Source organism: Nelumbo lutea, chromosome 2, assembly GCF_056320005.1.
Source record: "Nelumbo lutea isolate HS-2025 chromosome 2, American lotus-T2T, whole genome shotgun sequence".
In the NCBI taxonomy this organism is placed as follows: Eukaryota; Viridiplantae; Streptophyta; class Magnoliopsida; order Proteales; family Nelumbonaceae; genus Nelumbo; species Nelumbo lutea.
Window position 1 is genome coordinate 48,899,458 of NC_142685.1, and position 19,279 is coordinate 48,918,736.

Consider the following 19,279-nt stretch of genomic DNA (forward strand, 5'->3'; position numbering starts at 1 on the left):
AACCAACATATAATAATCCATAGAGGGGAAGACGGTAAGAACTTTGGACGGCTAGAAGTGGCTACTTCATATAATGAGCCCACTCTATTTGATATGAGGAAATGTATATAATAATGTGGTTGTGGCCCAAATTGGTGATGAAGTCCCAATCGCCAAGCTTCATTAATTATTAACTTCCAACATAACTGATTACACGTATGATTCTACCTGCAGTTTTCTCACGGTCGAATGAACAATTAATCAAATTAGTCTCCATATAGATATAATTGCCCATAATTCTGCTTACTCGGAATTACCACAGTTCTTTTAGCAATTAACACCCCCTCTATTAGACTATATATGACTATCCCCTTTCAAATATCATGATAAATGTTCTTCATCAATCAATTACTTTGCTTGCTGACAGTTGATTTTCTGTTTGTATTCCGTAGTACTGAAAAGGAAAAAAAGAGGAAAACATGACCATTAATTAAATTGCAATAGGCTATCTGATAGTGATATAACAAGCGTGTGCGTGACCCACATGCCATAAAGGGAAGCAGGAGGGTGTTTGCGTGTTTCATTAACGTGCAGAGCGATTACCCCCCCTCCCCCCCCCCCCCAAAAAAAAAAAAAACGTGTAGAGCTGTAAACCATGGGAACAATGACTTGTCACTCTACTCTAGGTGGGATTAGTGAGTGTATGAGCGAGCGGCTGCACTAAACATCATTCGTGTTTGTGTGCTGCATCGCTGCACTAAACAAGTATACATATATTACGTTACGTTACGGAGACCGGGAGACGGGAGATGTCCGATTTCAAGTCCCACATGTGAAGACGACTGAACTGCCAACCGAACACGGTGCTAAAACGACATGGGTTGGTCAATGGCCGAGTTCACATCTGCCCTCGACAGAATGCACCCCACATTCACATCTCAATGGCCTATTTTTCTTGTCATATATAAAATTAAATATTGTAATAACTTTTCACATTTTTTCGAACCAAAAAAAAAAAAAGAGAATGGACGACTGAGTGAGTCCTGAGAGGCAGAGCCCAGGGGCCTGTAAGCATGTTCTATTTTGGGGCTTGCTGAGCTACACTCGACCAAACATAAAATCGCGGGCAGCATTTACGGGCAGTTCGGGTAAAGCAGCGTATGCGCGCAGTATATAGTATGTACACACAGTCGCTTTCTCCCTCACGCACACCTATTATAACGGCGGCTCCGCTCCGAACTTGTGCTTTATAATCGAAAGTTCGGAATGGAGATTAAAATAGAGGAGAGAGAAACGAAACGTAAAATAGATAAAAAGGGGTAAAAGAAAAAAATAAAAAAAAAAGAGAAAGGAAGAAAAAAATAGTAACAGACTCAACACGCACTCTGTTTCTAAAATCCTTTTTCTTCGTTTGCTCTGCCGCCATTACTATGAATACCCTTCCCCCAATTTTTGGGTTTTTAGGGTTTTCAGAGCGGTTTTAAGGTTTTAGGTTTTATATAAGCTGGATTCTCTATCTTTCTTGCGAAGAATATCATTCATGCGTCGTTGGTTTAGCGGTTTTGTTGATTAGGTCTAGTTTCTGGACGAGTACTCAGCTCTGCTCTGCTCCGCTCCGCAAGTGTGGAAGAAAAGGTTTTGGTTTTGGATTTTATTATTCTTTATTGCTTGTTTATGATATTTGAAATATAATTGTAACGATGCGATTGAGGCAAGGTTGATTTTTTATGGGATTTGAATGGCATTGGAAGATCTGATGGCATCTCGATTTTCACAATCTTCGGTATCGGTTTCGAATCACTTGGACGAGTTTTCAAGTCGTGAAGATGGGGATTTTATTGGGCAAAGAAGAGATTTAGAGGCTGCTGCTAGTAGCAGCAGCAATGCGGCTGGGATGACAATGACAAGTATGGCGTATTTGCCACATACTGTTGTATTGTGTGAGCTTCGACATGAAGCATTTGAAGATTGCCTTCCATCGGGCCCATCTGAGAATGGGTTGGTCTCCAAGTGGCGACCTAAGGACCGGGTGAGCTATCGTTTCTTCACTTTCTCTTCTGTTTGCGTTTGAATTTTATTATCCTATACGCTCGTCGGTGACATTGTTAATTTGGTGCATTTTTGAACCAATAAACTTGATTTACCAACCTATTACTGTGTCTCTGTCAATAATTGGTGCTTCTATCGACTATTAGAGTTGGTGTTTATTATTGCGATTGGGCATGAATAACAGCTAGGTGGAGTGACACCATCTTCGTTGGAGAATATAGAACACATCAAAAGATGGAATAACTTATTTTGATTAAACTTATTAGGGAAATGCCGCATTCTTAATTGATCTTTCCTTTTATTGTTATATTTCCTACTCATAGCTCGCCATAGTAGTCTATAAGATGAATCCTGTAGGATTTGGACTTTGGGTGATGGCTTGTAGCTGTCTAAGGTATGGATATTTCCTTTGGATGTTTGACATTTTGTAGTTGGTGCACTTTAAGCTTTTTGTTATTGAGGAAGCTTATTGATTCCCCAACCGGAAGAAAAAGGTGCTGCTAGGACAGGGTGGCAGGTGCTCAAGAAAGCTGTTATCTAGGAGCGGTTGTTCTTGTCATTTGTTTCTGTAGTGCGACTCCCAGTTTGTGGTGCAAATCCCTGTGCAATTTCTTGTGCGATTCCCACAGCCCAAGTTGAATTACAGGGCGAGCCCTGTTTGAACACCAAAATGACAGCTCCCAAACAATGAACCACGTAATTGCAACCCTGGAACCCATGTTTGTTAGGCTCAAAAATGTCAAGGAAATTAAGTATAAATGAATGCAATAGGAGAAAGAAGAAGAACAATAACAGGGAAACAAGTGCACAGAGATTTACATGGTTTGGCTTAGCCTACATCCATTACACTCCATGCTCTCTCTCTCTCTCTCTCTCTTTTGCTTCTCAAGATACAATATAGCTTTTAGTCCAGTAGATTCCATATTTGGGTCAGATCTGTATATGGAAAATGGGTCAGGCCTGTACTGCAGGGGGTCCCCCTTGCTGGTGGAGCTTGGGCCTGGCCCTTTTCTTCCACCACAAACCACTATGAAATTTGTCTTCAGGTTTTTCTCAACTTGATTCTGGGTGGACCATGGAGTCGGTCACTAATTGGAATTCAAGGTACCAACACACAATAGTTTCCTTGTGGGGAAAGATAACACCTTTAGCAGATATCACTCTTCAACTTTTGCATATGCCTAGACTTACATTTCCCCCCCCAAAACTTGCAATTTTATTTTTTCTTTTCTATCTTCCTAGATGCTTTTTCTCCCATTGGGTATGTGGCCTTTGTGGTACACTTTTGGGGCTGATAGATTTCTATTATACCGATGAAAAAATATGAATGGATGGGTGTTGATTAAAAGAAAAACCTAAGCTGGGTTAGTTAAGAAATGTAATGGAGTTATGTGGCCTTTGAAATGGGGATGCTATCTTTGAAGATGCTACCATGCTTAGGTCCATTTAGGATTGAGAGCATAGAAATATTAAGCTGCTTCATGATGTGAATTGCATCCTGAATATCCAATATGCTAAACTTGCTTGGATGGTCTCTAACATTCTCTAGCCTCCTGTGGTCTTTTCTCATCAGAATATAAAGTTTTTTTTTTTTTTGTTTTCTTTTTTAACATGTAATTTCCCCCTTTTTACCTATATGCATTTAGTTTCCTCTCCTTGTACAAGCAAGAGTATGTTTCTGCATGTTCTATTAATTATACAAGTTTCATGTTACTTGCACATTTATATTTTGTAACATTTTATAATGTGAATCCATCATACACGTGTCATTTTCTGATAAAAATATATAGCTCTAATTGCATTTTTTACTTCAATTATAAGTTTTTTTAGTATTCTGCCATAGATACTAACATTAGGCATCTATTCCTTTTTGAAAAATGAGTAGAGGAATAAATCAACAAATATTTTTAATGGATAAGAAACTAGGAAGATTTTGCAGTGTCAAAATGATAAAATCAGACATGGGATATGGTGATTTTTATTTGGCTTAGAGTGTTGCTTGGTATTTTTAATTCCCTCTCTCTTTGTTTAAAAATTCCAACTAAACATTTTCTTTTGCTCTCCTTTATTTTAGGATCAATTTATTAAAATTCTTGAAGTTTGTATTCCCTCAAGGCATATCCTACTTTATCTCTCATTATGCCTTTTGCCTTATAAAAAATTTGCACCACCTAGCTTACACCAACATGTATATGAAAAATTTCTTAAGCTGTAACTTAGAAAGAAAAAAAAAACGTTCAACAATCTTTTAGACATTGACACTAAATTTGTCAGCATCCTTTGCTCATTTATCTTCCAATATGTGCTGAGGGTCTGTGAAGTTTTTTTAAATAATTAAAGCGGATCTGTGGAATTATCCACAAAATTGGATCTACAGAGTTATCATTGCAGCATTTATAAGTTGAGTATGGTTTGGAAGAGATGCTTCTGTCAGTGTAAATATTATGAGTTGGAAGAAATTTCTACTTCTGCAATGAACTGCTGTAGTCTAGGTCATAGCTGATCAAATCTTCTAATTATTATGGGAAGCTTTCTTTTGATAGGCAATAGAGTCTTCATTTCCATAACGAGTAGCGAGGCAGGTACAATAAATGTGATGTTGAATCGTTGATAGTAGACAAAAAGGATAAGAAATCTGCTAATAGTAGATTTCTTCAATGGTGGGGTATCTGCATTATATAGTAATAAGTGAAAAGAAAGGGCTAAGCTATATATAAATGATGTATATAATGCCCAATCTAGCTCATGTACACGATCTAGACATCATCTGGATATGGGAAAGTGATAGAATGCTAGTAATTGCAAAAACAATAGAAATTAAAATCTGAGAATTGACCAATGTTGAAGACCAAATGTACATAATGCATTCCTCTTTACTGGTGTCAGACAACTTGGGACAATGGTTGTTGTCATATATATGCTTGTTACATTCTTTCCATATGCACCAGCTGATATGAGGGTTCTAAATACCAGAGGATGTGTCCCTTTTCACTATTACCCTTCGGCCTTCACAGGCTATGTTTCAACAGTCCATACTCCATTGCAGGCTAGGTCCCTTCATTGGCTTTCAGACAGTGGAAGTGATTCTGGTAGGAATAGTTACAATGAATGAAAAGATGAGAAACTAATTCCTCCTAGGATCTGCAGAGTTGGAATAGGTTGTTGGAGTATCATTCAGTGTTGCTAATGTGCTGAAGCAATAACTACTCGTTTTGGGCTCCCTATACAGTATTTTAGTTAGTTTGAGATAATGATATTTAAACAGTTCAAGATTAGCACAACTAAAATATTAGTTGACCTTTGGTTGTTATAAGCCACATCATCATGGGATTAACTGACTAATGAATGTTGCAGTTGGCATGCTCGTCAACTTAATGGTTGGTTGGCTAGTCAATATTTGATAAGGTGGTCTCTTTCTCTTGAGATAAGTGATCGTTGTAGGATCTTGTTGATATTATCCTTGTTCATGTTTTCTTCTTGAGGGAATCTCTCCCTCTTTTAATACAATTACCATTTATAAAAAAAGTCAAAAGTAGGATCTTATAAAGATAGGCTGTCCACATAAAGAGACATACATTGGATGGTGTATTTGAAGGCCATACCCATCTTATAGGTAATAAACTGTTATTGCTCCCATTTAGAGTGGTGTAGGATTTTCTTGAGTAATTGCATCTAATTAGGGATAATAATCTTTTCTCCTCTTGGAAAGTAAAAGTGTCACTTTTTGCGTATGAAATGCTTTCTTTTCCTTTTCCAATAATTTTTTTTTTTTTTTTAAAGTTGTAGGTGTTGCTACATGCCACAAACTAAAAAACAGCTTAATTTCAATTTTTATTATCACTATTTTTCTTGCCTAATTTATGAACTTCTATATATATTGGTTTTTGCTAGATTTTAGGGTCATGGCCTGACTCCCCTATCAGGATTAGGATGTGGGTATTGGGCCTATTGGTCATAAAGATATTGATGGCTCTGGACTTCTCATGGAAACATTACTTGTGATTTTAAAGTTTTAAGACACCTATCAAAAAAATTGTAAAGTTTTAAGAGGTTTTGTTTAGGAGGACTCATCCAGGAAATGAAATGGACCTTCCTCCTGCCTTACTCCAGATTTCTGGAAATGGATTTAAAAATTATTTAATGCGAATTTCCTTATATCAGTTTGGAAGAACTATTGATCCCCTCCAAAACAAACAATTCATAAGGACAAGAAGAAAGGGAGAAGATAAAGAAGCTTGGAAGAAACCCACATGCTATTGCAGTTGAAGGAACGGTTACCTAATCTTGGCCAATATAGCTTAGAATTATTGAATTATTCTCAAAACTTATTTCTGTGAAGTGTGACCTTAGATGAAGGACAAATAGAAGGTTATAAAAAACTAGACTTTTTCTTTTTATAATCTAGCTGTTGACCTAGAATTATTTGCTTTTACTAGGATCTCTTGAGTTCCATTCTGGCTTTTAATAGTTATTTTTTCAAAGCAAATCCTAGCAATCTAGCGTATAGCTTATGCCATTTATTAATTTAAGCTTTTAAGAACTATCTATTTCGAAACAATGTTGGAGTCAATGGGTATGGACTGCATTCAAATGTTAAATCCAATATTGTCACATGGCTTGATTAGTTGCTTTTTCCCTTGGTCTTCTCATTGGTATTTCTATTGCTGTTCTTATTCCATTTTTATTGTTCTGTAATTGATATATTGCATAGTGCATTTTTCTATTTGACAGCCATGCTAATTTGACAATTTTAACCCTTAATTTCTAGTGCAGATGAAGACTGGGTGTGTAGCACTTGTGCCGTGTTTAAACATTAGTGTTGATCCACCTGATGTTATTAAAATCTCTCCTTGTGCAAGAATGGAGTGCTGGATAGGTAAAGTGATCAAGCACTGCCAAATTTCTTTTTTATATTTTATCTTAGATTCTCTTGTGTTTTACCAGTTTCTGCTGCCTGTAAAAGGTCCATTTGTCAGATAATTTAATTTTTCTGGACATTTCTAACTCTGCAAGAGAAAGAAAAATTTCTTGTCCATGGTTTTTTGTCTTTGAGGACTTGAATGCTCAACTGTTAACATGATATGCACCCTTGCTGAAGTGGGGTGAGTGATTTTAGCCTTGTTGCAGTTTGTGAAGTTTTATGTTATTTCTTTAAAGAAGTGTTGTATTGGTTGGAGGGAATCTCTTGTAAACTTCTAGGCAGGCAGGCTTATATTTTTGGGCCGTGGGGAGTGAGGATGTAGGATCTTATTTTTCTTTAGTGGTGCAAATTTGCTGCTTGATTTTTTATTTTTATTCTAATATGGTTATGCATAAAATTGATATGCACCCTTTCCAAGAATAAAAGAGGCAGTGACACCAATCATCTGTCTCACATGGTTGTCATTTGCTTCATTTTTGGTGTCTTAATTTGACTTAGTCTGAAGATAAGAAAGTCTTAAATGTCTGTGTAGCAGTGTTTTAAAATGCGAGGGTGTAGTTCATAATGCAAGAGGTGCAAGCCTCCCGAGCACAAGGATTCTCCTCAAGAGGAGGAGGAGGAAGGAGGATCTCATCTTGTTTTTTTTTGTTTCTTTTTGATAAAAAATGTATTTTTTTTTTTAAGATGTATGAAGAAGATAACGCTAGCTGAAAGGTGTTTGGGGGGGGGTAATTTTGGGGATGAACCCCCTGGCCCAGACTTTCCCTTCTCTTCCCTTTCCTTTCCTTTCCTTTTCTTTTTCTTCTTTTCTTTTCTTTCTTTATGCATGAGGTGTACATGAAGTGTGCCTCATGCAAAAGATGTTGATGCGTATTCCTCATGCACCTGATGCGCCTCAGGGCGTTTTGGGGGTGTCTCACCTGGAGGCCCTGATGTTTCTAATCCTAAAAGGAAGTCTTCTGTGGATAATAAGTTATATGTCTTTGAATTGTTGGGGGGGGGAGCGTGAAGATATTTTTTTTAGGAAAAGGTAAAGTGTTGTATTAAGATCTCTGAAATGTGTCAGAGTTACATATAGGCCATGTGAAAGCTCAGTATGCATCATGCACAGTCAGAAACTATAGATCAATTGAAGGCCAAAAAAGCCAGCCCCCACAAAGCAAAAACCAAAAACCTGAACACCCATATGGATCTGTATGATAAATAAATTAACCATCTTAACCATTAAATATGCTACTATGTTCAAAAAACTGCTGAAAAGGAACTCCTTTGTGATCATCAGCTGCCAGTCATGAGTAGACTGTGGCCTCAGCTCAACCACCAACTCATCTTGAGAGCTTCTCCTGTTTTTAAATACTCTTCAGTTCCTTTCCTTCCAGGTTACCCAACAAGTTGCAAGTGGAACTTGGGGGGCACCAGCTAATGTTGAGAGGATTACAAAAATGGTTAAACAATAGACCCGCCACTCTGCAGTGTAGAAACACGCGATCTATTTCCTCTTCCTCTCTCCCCATACATTGCATATTCCAGAACTCCAGTGCCAAACCTGTCCTTGCTAGATGAACCTTGGCAAGGCATTTCCCATTGACGGCAGCCCAGACTAAAAAGCTAATCTCTGTTGGAACGTAGGGAAGTCAAGTGTCTATCCAAGGGGAGTCTAGTATCCTACTTTCTGATAAATTGTTATAAAAAGACTTAACTGTAAATATGCTGTCCTTGGATCACTTTTATCCTCTCTTGTCTGCTTGGTTTGGGGTGAGTTTAAAGCCCTGCAGCTGTTGCAAAAGTCCGGCCAGATTAGCTATTTCCCAATCAGTGACTTGCCTTCTGAAAGTGGGGCACCAAAATCCTTCCTTGCCACTCCCATCGTATTGGTCAGCTACCAAAACATTCCTGTTTCCTGCTATAAGGTATAAAGAAGGGAACTCATTCATCAAGGCCCTGCTGCCACACCAAGTGTCTTGCCAGAACTGCACCCTACTCCCATCACCAACTTTCAGATTTCCTCCCTGCAGGAAACTTGTGAGTGTCTTCTCTATTCCTCTCCCGATAGAGCAACCATAAGAAGAATTTGAGCTGCCTGGGTTCCACCCATCATTGCTTGTTCCAAACTTTTCCACTATTATGTTTTTCTCCAAAGACTTTGAGGTCAAGCATTGAAGAGCCAGAACCACCTTCCTAGGAGGGATGAGTTCATTTGCCTCAGACTTCTCACTCTCAGCCCACTTGTGGCCAAAGCTTTGCAAGCCTTTTCCCATTGCACTGATGAGTTTTCCTGTCCCCATCTTTTTTTTTTTTTTGAAAGGTAAAGTAAGAAATTTATTAATTCAGAAAGAACTTGTTACAACAGGAGAGCTAACCACATGTGGCTACTCAGATCACAGGACATGTTACAGATCCCAAATGGATACAGATCTAAACAATTCAGGAACATTCAAATTTTTAAAATCAGGGGCTACAGACACCAAAGAAATCAGCTTGCTGACTGCCTGCTGCACAATCTCCTCAGTGCTCTTAGATTTATTCCTGAAGACTCTTCTGTTCCTCTCTGACCAAGTTACCCACATCACAACTGCAGGAATAGTTCTCCAAATTAGATTTCCTTTTCTCTTCAGACCTTGAGAATTCCAGCAAATCAGCAGACCTTTTACTGAATTTGGCGACCAACAAAGACCAACTGTTCCTATAAAGTGGTATCAGACTCTCGAAGAGATAGGACAATGAATACACAGATGATCTGTGGACTCAGGCAATAAACCACACAAACCACACACCAGAGAAGGGAGCTGAATACCCCTTCTATCCAGGTTGAGTCTTGAGAGACATTTGTTCAGCACCATAGTCCACACAAGGAAGATAGACTTCGAGGGAGCACAAGACTTCCACACTTGCTGGCAGGGGAACTCAGTAACCCCTGTACCGCTAAGCTTAACAGTAAGGGATTTGACTGAGAAACAGCCATCCCTACTCCAGGACCAGCTCCATTCATCTTCGCCAGAAATGTCTATCGACTGCTCCTGTAAGATCTGCATTAGTTGCATCACTCCATCAATTTCCCAGTCAAACAAATCTGTTCTAAACTAAGGACTCCTAGTCACTGTGTTGTTAGAATTCACATAGGATTCCGCCACTGATATTTCTTGGTTAACTGCACATTGGAAAAGAAGGGGAAACGCCTCAGGCCTCAGCTAAAGGTCTGTCCAACACCAGGGATCTTTCCAAAATTTCAGCCTGCCCCCATTTCCCACCTTAAACTTCACACCTTCATACCTCACAGGAAGAAATTTAAGAATCCCTTTCCAAACCGAACAACCCCATGTTGGGTATGGATCCTGAGACTTCCAACTTCTCCAATCCACCCCAAATTTTGAGGCAATAAGGGACCTCCACCAAGAAGATCTTTCTGCAGCAAACCTCCAACACCATTTACTCAATAAAGCCGAATTTACCACATTTAACTGTCTTAGGCCTAAACCTCCCTCTGCCTTAGGAAGACATACTTGGTCCCAATTCACAAGATGCATTTTCTTCCCATCCTCTCCAGAGAAAATCTCTCTGCAACCTCTCAAGTTTCTTTGCAATTTTAGATGGCATAGGAAACAGGGACATGGAGTAAGTAGGGAGGTTTGCATGTGTACTCTTGATAAGGGTCACTCTTCCTCCTATAGACAAATATTTTGCCTTCCAGGAGGTCATTTTTTTTTTTCCAATTCTCTCAATGACTGGATCCCATAAAGCAGAAGAATAACACTTGGCACCTAATGGCAGCTAATAGACAAATATTTTGCCTTCCTACCTGTCCCCATCTTTACCTCCACAAAGGAAGTCCCTAGCTAATTTCTTCAGCTTATCTACCACCTTTGCTGGATTTTGGAACAAAGATAGAAGATAAGTAGGGAGATTTTCAAGGGAGCTTTTTATCAATGTTAATTTGGCTCCCTTTGACAGATATTTAAACTTCCATCCAGCTAACCTCCTCTCCAGCCTCTCAACTACCAGATTCCAGATAGACATGGAGTTGCATTTGACTCCAATAGGTAACCCTAAATACTTTACTGGTAGTCTACCAACCTTACACCCAAGTTCAGCTGCTAAAACATAACCTTATGAATGAAGTATCTCCAACCTGGAACAACTCGCTCTTCCTTCAATTTGTAAGGTATGACACTCGCTCTGGGAAATCGGTTCTTTTTTGGGAAGACACTTGGGTGGGCAATCAACCTCTAAAAGACCTCTTCTCTTCCCTTTATTTCCTTTCCCTTTATAAAAAGGAGGTTATTTCTGTCTTTTTTCCCCCTCTGATCTTAACTTTTCCTTGAACTGAGACTTTGGTTTTCGTAGGGGCTTAAGGGAGGCTGAGCTTGTTTGTGTTACTGATCTTCTATCCATTTTTACAGTGTTTGTTTGGACCCTCTTCTCTTGATGGAAGACTGTGGATCCCTATCCCAAAGGTTCCTTCATTTATGCATCCTTCTTCATATCCCTTTGTTCTAGTACTTCCCTTGAGCCCTTTTTTTTGATAAATGATTGAAAATTTATTCATGATAATCAGAATGATATTACAATACAGCCTGCCCAAATGAGAGGCATGAGCTGGTACGTCTCCACAACAACAACAAAGTACTACTTCAGACTAGGAAAAGAAAGTTTACAGTGCTGCCCAGTATAAATGTTCCCTTGATACCCCCTGTTTAGCTAACCCATCCACTATGGTATTAGCTGTTCTACCCACCCACTGATAATTAACAGTCATGTTGTTTGAAAACCAGTTAGCTTTCCTCATAAGATCCCTGTAGCACCAAATAATTGAAGCTGGATTTTTCAACCAGCCCACAATGACTTTGGAGTCCCCTTCAATAAGCAAATTCTGAACTCCTAACTGGTCTGCAATCTGAATAACTTGTACTGCCGCTAGAAGCTTGGCTCTAATAGAATCTCCTATACCCACGGAGCCTGAGAATAAAGCTACTATATTACTATTTGTATCTCTCAGCACCCCACCTATTCCTGATGGACCCAGATTTCTTGGCTGCTACCGACAAAGTTCAGCTTTGTCCAGTCTTCTGAAGGAGGCACCCACACAGCTGGTACCCTGTTGTTCCTGTTACTGCTACTAGCCACAGCAATCCAGTTCCTCCAAATGTCATCAAAGGAATATGTTTTAAAGGAATCCAATGATCTCAACCAATGGATTGCCCTGGTCATAGTGCAAATCCCTTACATTCTGAATATTTGTCTCCTCTTGGAAAATCCTCACATTTCTTTCTTCCCAAATTGTCAACAAAGCAGCAGCTCTAATGCACCTCCACATTGTTTTACCAATTTTTGTGGGCCACACAAAGAAGGAAGGGTAAAAAATCTGATATACGGCTGTGGTCAGATTCCATCTGCAATCAAACAAAGCAAAGATCCAACCCAAATAGCAACAGAAAAAGAATAGGTTAAAAGTAAGTGAGAGCAACCCTCACCATTAGCCCTGCAAAGTACACACCAATTTGGAGACAGACACATAGAAGGCCTTCTCTTCTGCAATAAGTTTGAAGTGTTGATTTTCCTATAGAACACCTCCCACTAGAAAATAATAATTTTAGGGGGTACAGGTTTAGACCAAATCTTCTTAGCTGGGAAACCCACTTGTCCCGAGGGAGAGCAAAGGGACTTAAAGAAGGAAGCACACGTGAAGTAACCTTTTGGATTGGGGGACCAAAGTCTCACATCAGATCTTAAAGGGTCCAGAAAAACACTTTCAAGTAGTGACAAAAGGTCTGAAACACAAGAGAGTTCATGATCCCTCAAGCCCTTACGAAACCCAAAGTCCCAATTCAGAGAGTGAGAGATTGTTTTATCCTTGTAGCAAGAAAGGGAATAAAGAGAAGGGAAGCTGTCCTTAAGGGCAGAATTGCCCACTCAGATGTCTTCCCAGAACAAAACAGAAGTACCAGAATTGACATCATACCTGATACAGTTGAGGAAAAAAAGGGAGAATACTCTGAATTGCTTTTCAAGGAGTTGCCAATGTGGCTTGATGCGATACACCAGCATCCCATCCATTTCCCGAACTGCCATGTATACTATCTATCACCTCATTCCATAGTCTCTCCTGTTCTAAGGGCCATCTCCACAACCATTTTCCTAGGAGTGCTTTATTCTTCAAAACTAAGTTCCCCAGTCCCAACCCACCCTCCTCTTTCCTCCTACACACTATTCCCCAATTTATTAAGTGGTCCTTTTTTTCCTCCCCTGGTTCCCAAAGAAAAATTCTCATTAATTTCTCCAACTTCTTGGCCTCCCTAACAGGAATCCTAAACACAGAGAAGTAATAAATTGACAGATTTGCTAAGGAAGCTTTTAGTAAAGTAACTCTACCTCCTTTGGTTGGCTCCTAGAGGAAGACCTAAATACTATAAGGGCCAAGAGGAAATGGGACAACCTAGATACTCTGCCACCGACTCAATAGTCCTCTCATCCAGATTCACACCCACCACGCAACACTTTTCCATGTTTATTTTAAGATTTGATACTCTCTCAAAGCGCTTTATCAAAGATTTGAGATTACTTACTGTTCTCCTGTCACCCCCTTCACAAAAAGATTATTAGGTCATCAACAAACCTCTCACTACACCTTCCATGTTTGCCTTAGAGATCAAACTACTGAAAACATCTGCAACTAGGGTAAAGAGGAAAGGGGAAAGGGGGTCACCTTGCCTTAACCCTCTAAAAGCTGGGAAGAAATCCTTGACTACCCCATTAACCAAGACCGAAAAGCGGCAAGAACTTATGCTGCCCTTTATCCATCTTCACCATCTAACTCCAAACCCACAACACCATAGGATCTATAATAAGAGACTCCAATCCACAAGATCATAGGCCTTTTCTAAATCCAGCTTGCAAACAAAACCTTGCTTTCTAGACTTTCTCATATCCTCCACACACTCATTAGCTATTTGAATCTAATCTGCTATTTGTCTCCCTTGCACGAACCCTGGGCTTGACTAATGATGGAGGGTAGCACTACTTTTATCCTCAAAGATATCACTTTAGCGAAGATTTTGTAAATGCTAGTCACCAAACTGATTAGCCTAAAATCTTTAGAATTTTTCGCTTCTTTCTTCTTAGGGATTAGAGCTGTGAAAGTAGCATCAACTCAGGGGCTTACTTTGTTATTATCCTCAAATTCCTTAAACACAACACAAATGTCTTCTCTTACCACATTCCAACAGTCTTGATGAAAAGCCACTAGGGGCTTTGGATCTGTCCATTGAAAACACTGCATGCCTAATTTCCTCTTCTTCAAAACTTCTCTCTAACCAGATTGCTTGATCTTCAGACAGCCTGGGCCAATCTAGACCTTCCAGCCTTAGTCTATTATTCAATGGCTTCCCTACAATTGATTTAAAGTGATCAACCAACACTTTTGCTATCTCATCTTGATTTGTGACTTCCTCCCCATCCACTTCTAATTTGGCTACACAGTTTTTTCTTCTCCTCCCATTAGCCAACGCATGGAAAAATTTTGTATTGTCGTCCCCTTTTTTGATCCATTTGTGTCTTGATTTTTGCCTCCAGGAAATCTCCTCTCTAAGAAGAACTTTTTCCAATTCCTTTTTTAAGCTATTTCTCAAAATCCTTTCTTGCTCATTCATAATGCTCTGGGATTCTTTGGAGTCTAGCTCATCAATCCTGGACATCAAAATATTCTTGTGATCCTCTACCCTTCCAAAATGTTCTCGATTCCACTCTTTGATCCTAGCTCTCAATCTCTTCAACTTCTTGTGGAACCTTACACCTTTCCACTTTAGCCTTCTGAAGTCTTCATTCCACCACTCACCAACCTTTCGTTCAAAGTTCGGATGAGTCAGCCATATGTTCTCAAATCTAAAGGGTTGTGGTCCAAAGCCTAGAATTTCTTGACTTAATAGTATAGGGCAGTGATCAGATGTAACTTTAGGAAGGGTTCTAGCCACTAAATTCCTCCAATGGTCCTCCCGCTCTACATTAAAAAAGGAATCTATCGAGTTTGTTTGGAAATTGTACCATGTAAAATTAGCTTGTAGAAGGGGTAATTCCTTTAGCCCATAGGTGTTAATTAATTCATTGAAATTTTTCATGCTTGTAGCAATCGATCTTTGGGGATTATTTGATTCATTGCAAAACCTGATTACATTGAAATCCCTCCCCCCCCCCCGGCACCATGGGCCATCCCACAAGCCTTGAATTCCATACAACTCCTCCCACATTTCCTTCCTTTCTCTATAACCATTTGGCCTGTAGACATTAGTTAACACACCCAAATGAATCCATCTTCCACAGTTCTGAATTTTATAGGCAGAGAATCTCCCTATAAGTTCTTCCACGTATTCTATAACATCCTCCCTCCCCAAGGTCACTATCCCTCCCGAGGCTCCCCATGAGGGAGCTAAAGTCCAGCACACTCCTCTTGATTTCCACACACTTTTGAACCATCTTCTATCTAGATCTGCCAACTTGGCTTCCTGTAACATGACTATATTAGGCTTCTCTCTTCTAAGCAGATCTTACTCTCCCTCACTCCTCTCACCTTCACCAGTGCTAAGCTCTCTGTTTTCCTCCTTGCCTAAAGATTCCTCGGGATGCTGGAGTATCTGTTTCAACCACAGGAAAAACATCAGTAACTAAATCCGAATTGACAAAAGTACCTTCATTGTTGGGAACCAAATGAGCTTCTTCCAAGGGAACAGGACTGGCATAGGGAGGCAAGTCTAATCCTGTCTCCTGTATTCTGATATGCTTAGGAGAATTTTCATAGGAGTCGACAACTTGTCAACTTCCGCATTTCAGTTAGTCTTCCATTGCTGTCTGGCTTTAGGCAATACATCACAGAGCAATCCAGTAGAGTCTTTTCTTTCCAAACCCAAAACCTGTTCTTCCTGGGATAAGGAGTTAACCTCCCTTGCAAGTATAGACAAAAATTGCATCCCAATTGTAGTTGCCTTCTGCCGTTCCTTCGTACTCTTCAGGCCTCTTTCAAAACTTTGAGAATCATCTCCTTCCTCCTGAAGTAATACTTCCGTACCAAAGTTATCTTCTTCAGAAATGTCCTTTGATCTGCTGAGATCGATGCTACCCAGACTCTCAGAATCATCCGATTCAGAATCGCTCAAGTCTTCATTCTTAGAGAGCTCCCTCCTTCATTTTCTCTAAATCACTTCGTTTAACATACCTTGGATTACGCTTTTCTGGCGACGATTTCTGTAATCTTACCGTCGGAATCCACCGTTTCGAAGCTCTAGTATGCACCGAGTTCAGTCTTCCCGCTGCTCGGTTTGTTGCACTCGAAGAAGAAGAAGATAGATAGTAATAACCATCTATTGAAGGCACATGCTTAGTCACGTGCCTTTTTAAGTAATAATCTTTTGGGTTGGGACCCTGAAATGGGCTTCCTATATCCACCTGACCCGCCTTAAGTGGGCCTGATTTTTGCGGCCCATTTAAAGCCTCCGCCCCTGATCTTTTAGGGCCTTCTTTAAATCGCCCAATACCCATAGCTTCCGATTGATCCGGCCCAAGTTTTAGAGTTCTGGGCCCACCAAACCTATCTTTATCTTTTTCCCCTTGGCCCAAACATTTAATTCCCCATTATCAGCATATCCTCCTAATTCTTTCTGGTCTTCTCGCAGAATAACAGTTGTAATAGCTGGTTTAGGATAGGCACCACTAGTAACTGCATGGGCATAAGATTTGTCAGAGGCCCAACAGCTAGCTTGTTGCGCACGATTCAAACTTTCCATCTTCTGCAAGTCTTTTGAACTTCCCAAGTTTTGTTCGCCCTTTTTTGTATAACTTTCCTTTCCTTGCAGGTCCTCCAATCCTTTGCTGCCACGCAAGACTTCATCTTCAACCTTTGCATCTTCCTCCTTCCTAGCTTCCCTCCACAGTTCGGCTTCCATGGAGGAAGCCAACCACACCTCCATGAAAGCACCTTCCACCTTCACATTCACTTTCCTGGGAATATCCTCGGGCTTGACTCCATTCAACAAGATAGCTGCAGACCTGAGATCTCCCCAGAATACACCCTCCAATTTCGCTCAACACACCACTGCTATTGCTTCTGCAACTTCATCCTTCCAAAGATGGAAAGGTAAACCCACGATACGCACTACCACCCCATTTGAAATCGAGAATACCTTTGAGTTGGAAGAAGGGGACCACCTGAAGATATTAATGAAGCCAAAATTGCTACTTCCCTTGAGCCTTTCCTAGTAAAAGAAGTTTGGACTAAGCTTGTTTCCCCCAAAATTGCTATTTTTTGTTGGGAAGTGTACCTTGGTAAGACCAATACTTTGGAGAACTTACAAAAGAAAAAAGCCTTTCCTATGTTTATCCCCAAACTGGTGTGTGTTGTGCCAATCCCATAGTGAGGATTGTTACCACTTACAGGTTTTTTGTTCTTTTGCTGCAGCTCTTTGGGATTGGATGTTTGTTTTGTTTGGATGTAAGTGGAATCAGCCAACAAAGGTAAAATTATTGTTTTCTTCGTCTACCTTTGTTTGCCCAACAAAAAGAGGGAGCAATATGTAGAGATGTTTTAGTGCAGCCACCCTATGGACAATTTGGGAAGAAAGAAATGCTAGAATCTTCCAAGATAAGGAGAGGTTCGTTACAGAAGTGACAGAATGTATTTTAACCAGGGATATTAACTGGCTGAAATCCTTGGCTTCTTTCAACTCTTTCTCATTTGATGACATTTGGAGGAATTGGGCTGCAGTTGCACACACTTCGGTTAGGAAAACCAGGGCTGCAGCAATTTGAGTAACTCCTTCGGAAGGGGTTATTAAACTAAATTTTGACGGATGCAATGAGGGTAACCTAGGACTGTCTGGCATAGGAGTCTTGAGAAATGAGAATGGCAACACCATATCCTTATTGTTCTCAGGCCCAGTGCTGATAGGGGATTCTACAATAGTTGAGTTGTTGGCTGCAGTAGAAGGAATTCAGATTGCTAGTCAACTAGGAGTGGAGAACTTATTAATTGAAGGGGATCGTAAGGTGATTTTGGGCTGGTTGTCAAATCCAGATTCAGTTGTTTGGAGTTATAGGGATCACATTAAAAATGTTAATGTTTAACAAGGCACATATCATATAGATATCGTTGGGTGGGTAGGGAGGCATATGCTTTGCCTGATTATCATGCTAAACAGGGGTCTTCTAGGGATCGGTTATTTTGAGCAGCTTTGTAATCTTTTTTCTCTGACCACTTGTAATGTTAGGGGAGGCTGCATCTTGTGCCTATCCAAGGGATGCTTGTAGAGTTTTATTCTGCTTGATTAATGAAATTAATTTTCAATTATCAAAAAAAAGTTACCAAGCAAGCACCACCCTAAGATGGACTGTTTGATTCTTATCTGCTTGGAGAAAAAGGAGGGTATCATCAACATACCGAAGGAGAGGCACTTTGGCTCCATTAGAACTGACTATAACTTTCCAACAGACCATCCTCCATAGCTCTCTTTGTCATTCTGATAAGTGTCTTCACCACACATATAAATAGTAAGGGGTGAGAGGGTCCCCCTGCTGGAGACCCCTTGAACTTTTAAGGAAGCCTGAGGATGACCCATTTAAAGAAGCCTAAGAAGAATAGAAACCCAAAACAGGAGATTTAGGATAACTTTGTAGGGCCCACATGGTAATGGTTAGACTGACTAATTATTGCACCCTTGGAAAGATTAAAAATAACCTATGGCTGGATATGCCATTATTATATGCATTTGGTTGACACTTGACAAGAAAGATCTGATATGGTCTGTTCTTACAATTGTGGGTCTAGGTCTGTCAGGATGTATTTTGGTCTTGCTACTAAAGACTTAATAATGACGTATGCATGCATACATGCATGTGGAATCTATATGCTTCGTTATTATATACATGCATATGGCATCTATATTCAATCAGAGAAGAAAATAAATTGGCTAGTGAGGTAAAATCTCAGGATGAAAAAGACTTGGATTGTATGACTTGTCTTGTTTGATCAAGAAAAATAATATAAAACAGATCAGAAATAAGAAGATTTAAGCAAGCAGAAACAGTAGAAGAAGAGAAAAGCAGAGAGGAGAAGGGAACCAAATAAGACGGAGTAACTGCCTTGGGGTGCATGTGCCCCAGCCCCATTCTATTGCTTATATGAACATGTTACAGATAATGGTAAAAGGACAATAATGCCCCTAAATTGGCAGCAATAAGATAATAATAAATACAAAGAAAAGTAAAGCAAATAGAGCCCACTAAGGGCCCAATAACTCAATCAACCCACTTCTCAATGGTCTGAAGAAGAGATGAGCTTCTGAAAGAATGTTT

General features: G+C 39.8%; 1 protein-coding gene across 5 annotated transcripts in view; it reads left to right on the top strand.

Moving 5' to 3' along the window:
- Positions 1-1,321: 1,321 nt before the first annotated feature.
- The window catches only part of LOC148870508 (regulatory-associated protein of TOR 1-like), a 51,810-nt gene continuing 33,852 nt past the window's right edge, over positions 1,322-19,279 (top strand). For 3 of the 5 annotated variants that reach the window (XM_088971370.1, XM_088971373.1, XM_088971374.1), the window contains exons 1-2: positions 1,572-2,008; positions 6,802-6,904. In XM_088971370.1, the coding sequence (XP_088827496.1) occupies positions 1,718-2,008; positions 6,802-6,904 (394 nt within the window). In that variant the 5' untranslated portion in view covers positions 1,572-1,717. Of the gene's footprint in view, positions 2,009-6,801; positions 6,905-16,749; positions 17,067-19,279 lie in introns of those variants that run through there. The other 2 variants (XM_088971371.1, XM_088971372.1) reach the window with 2 other exon arrangements.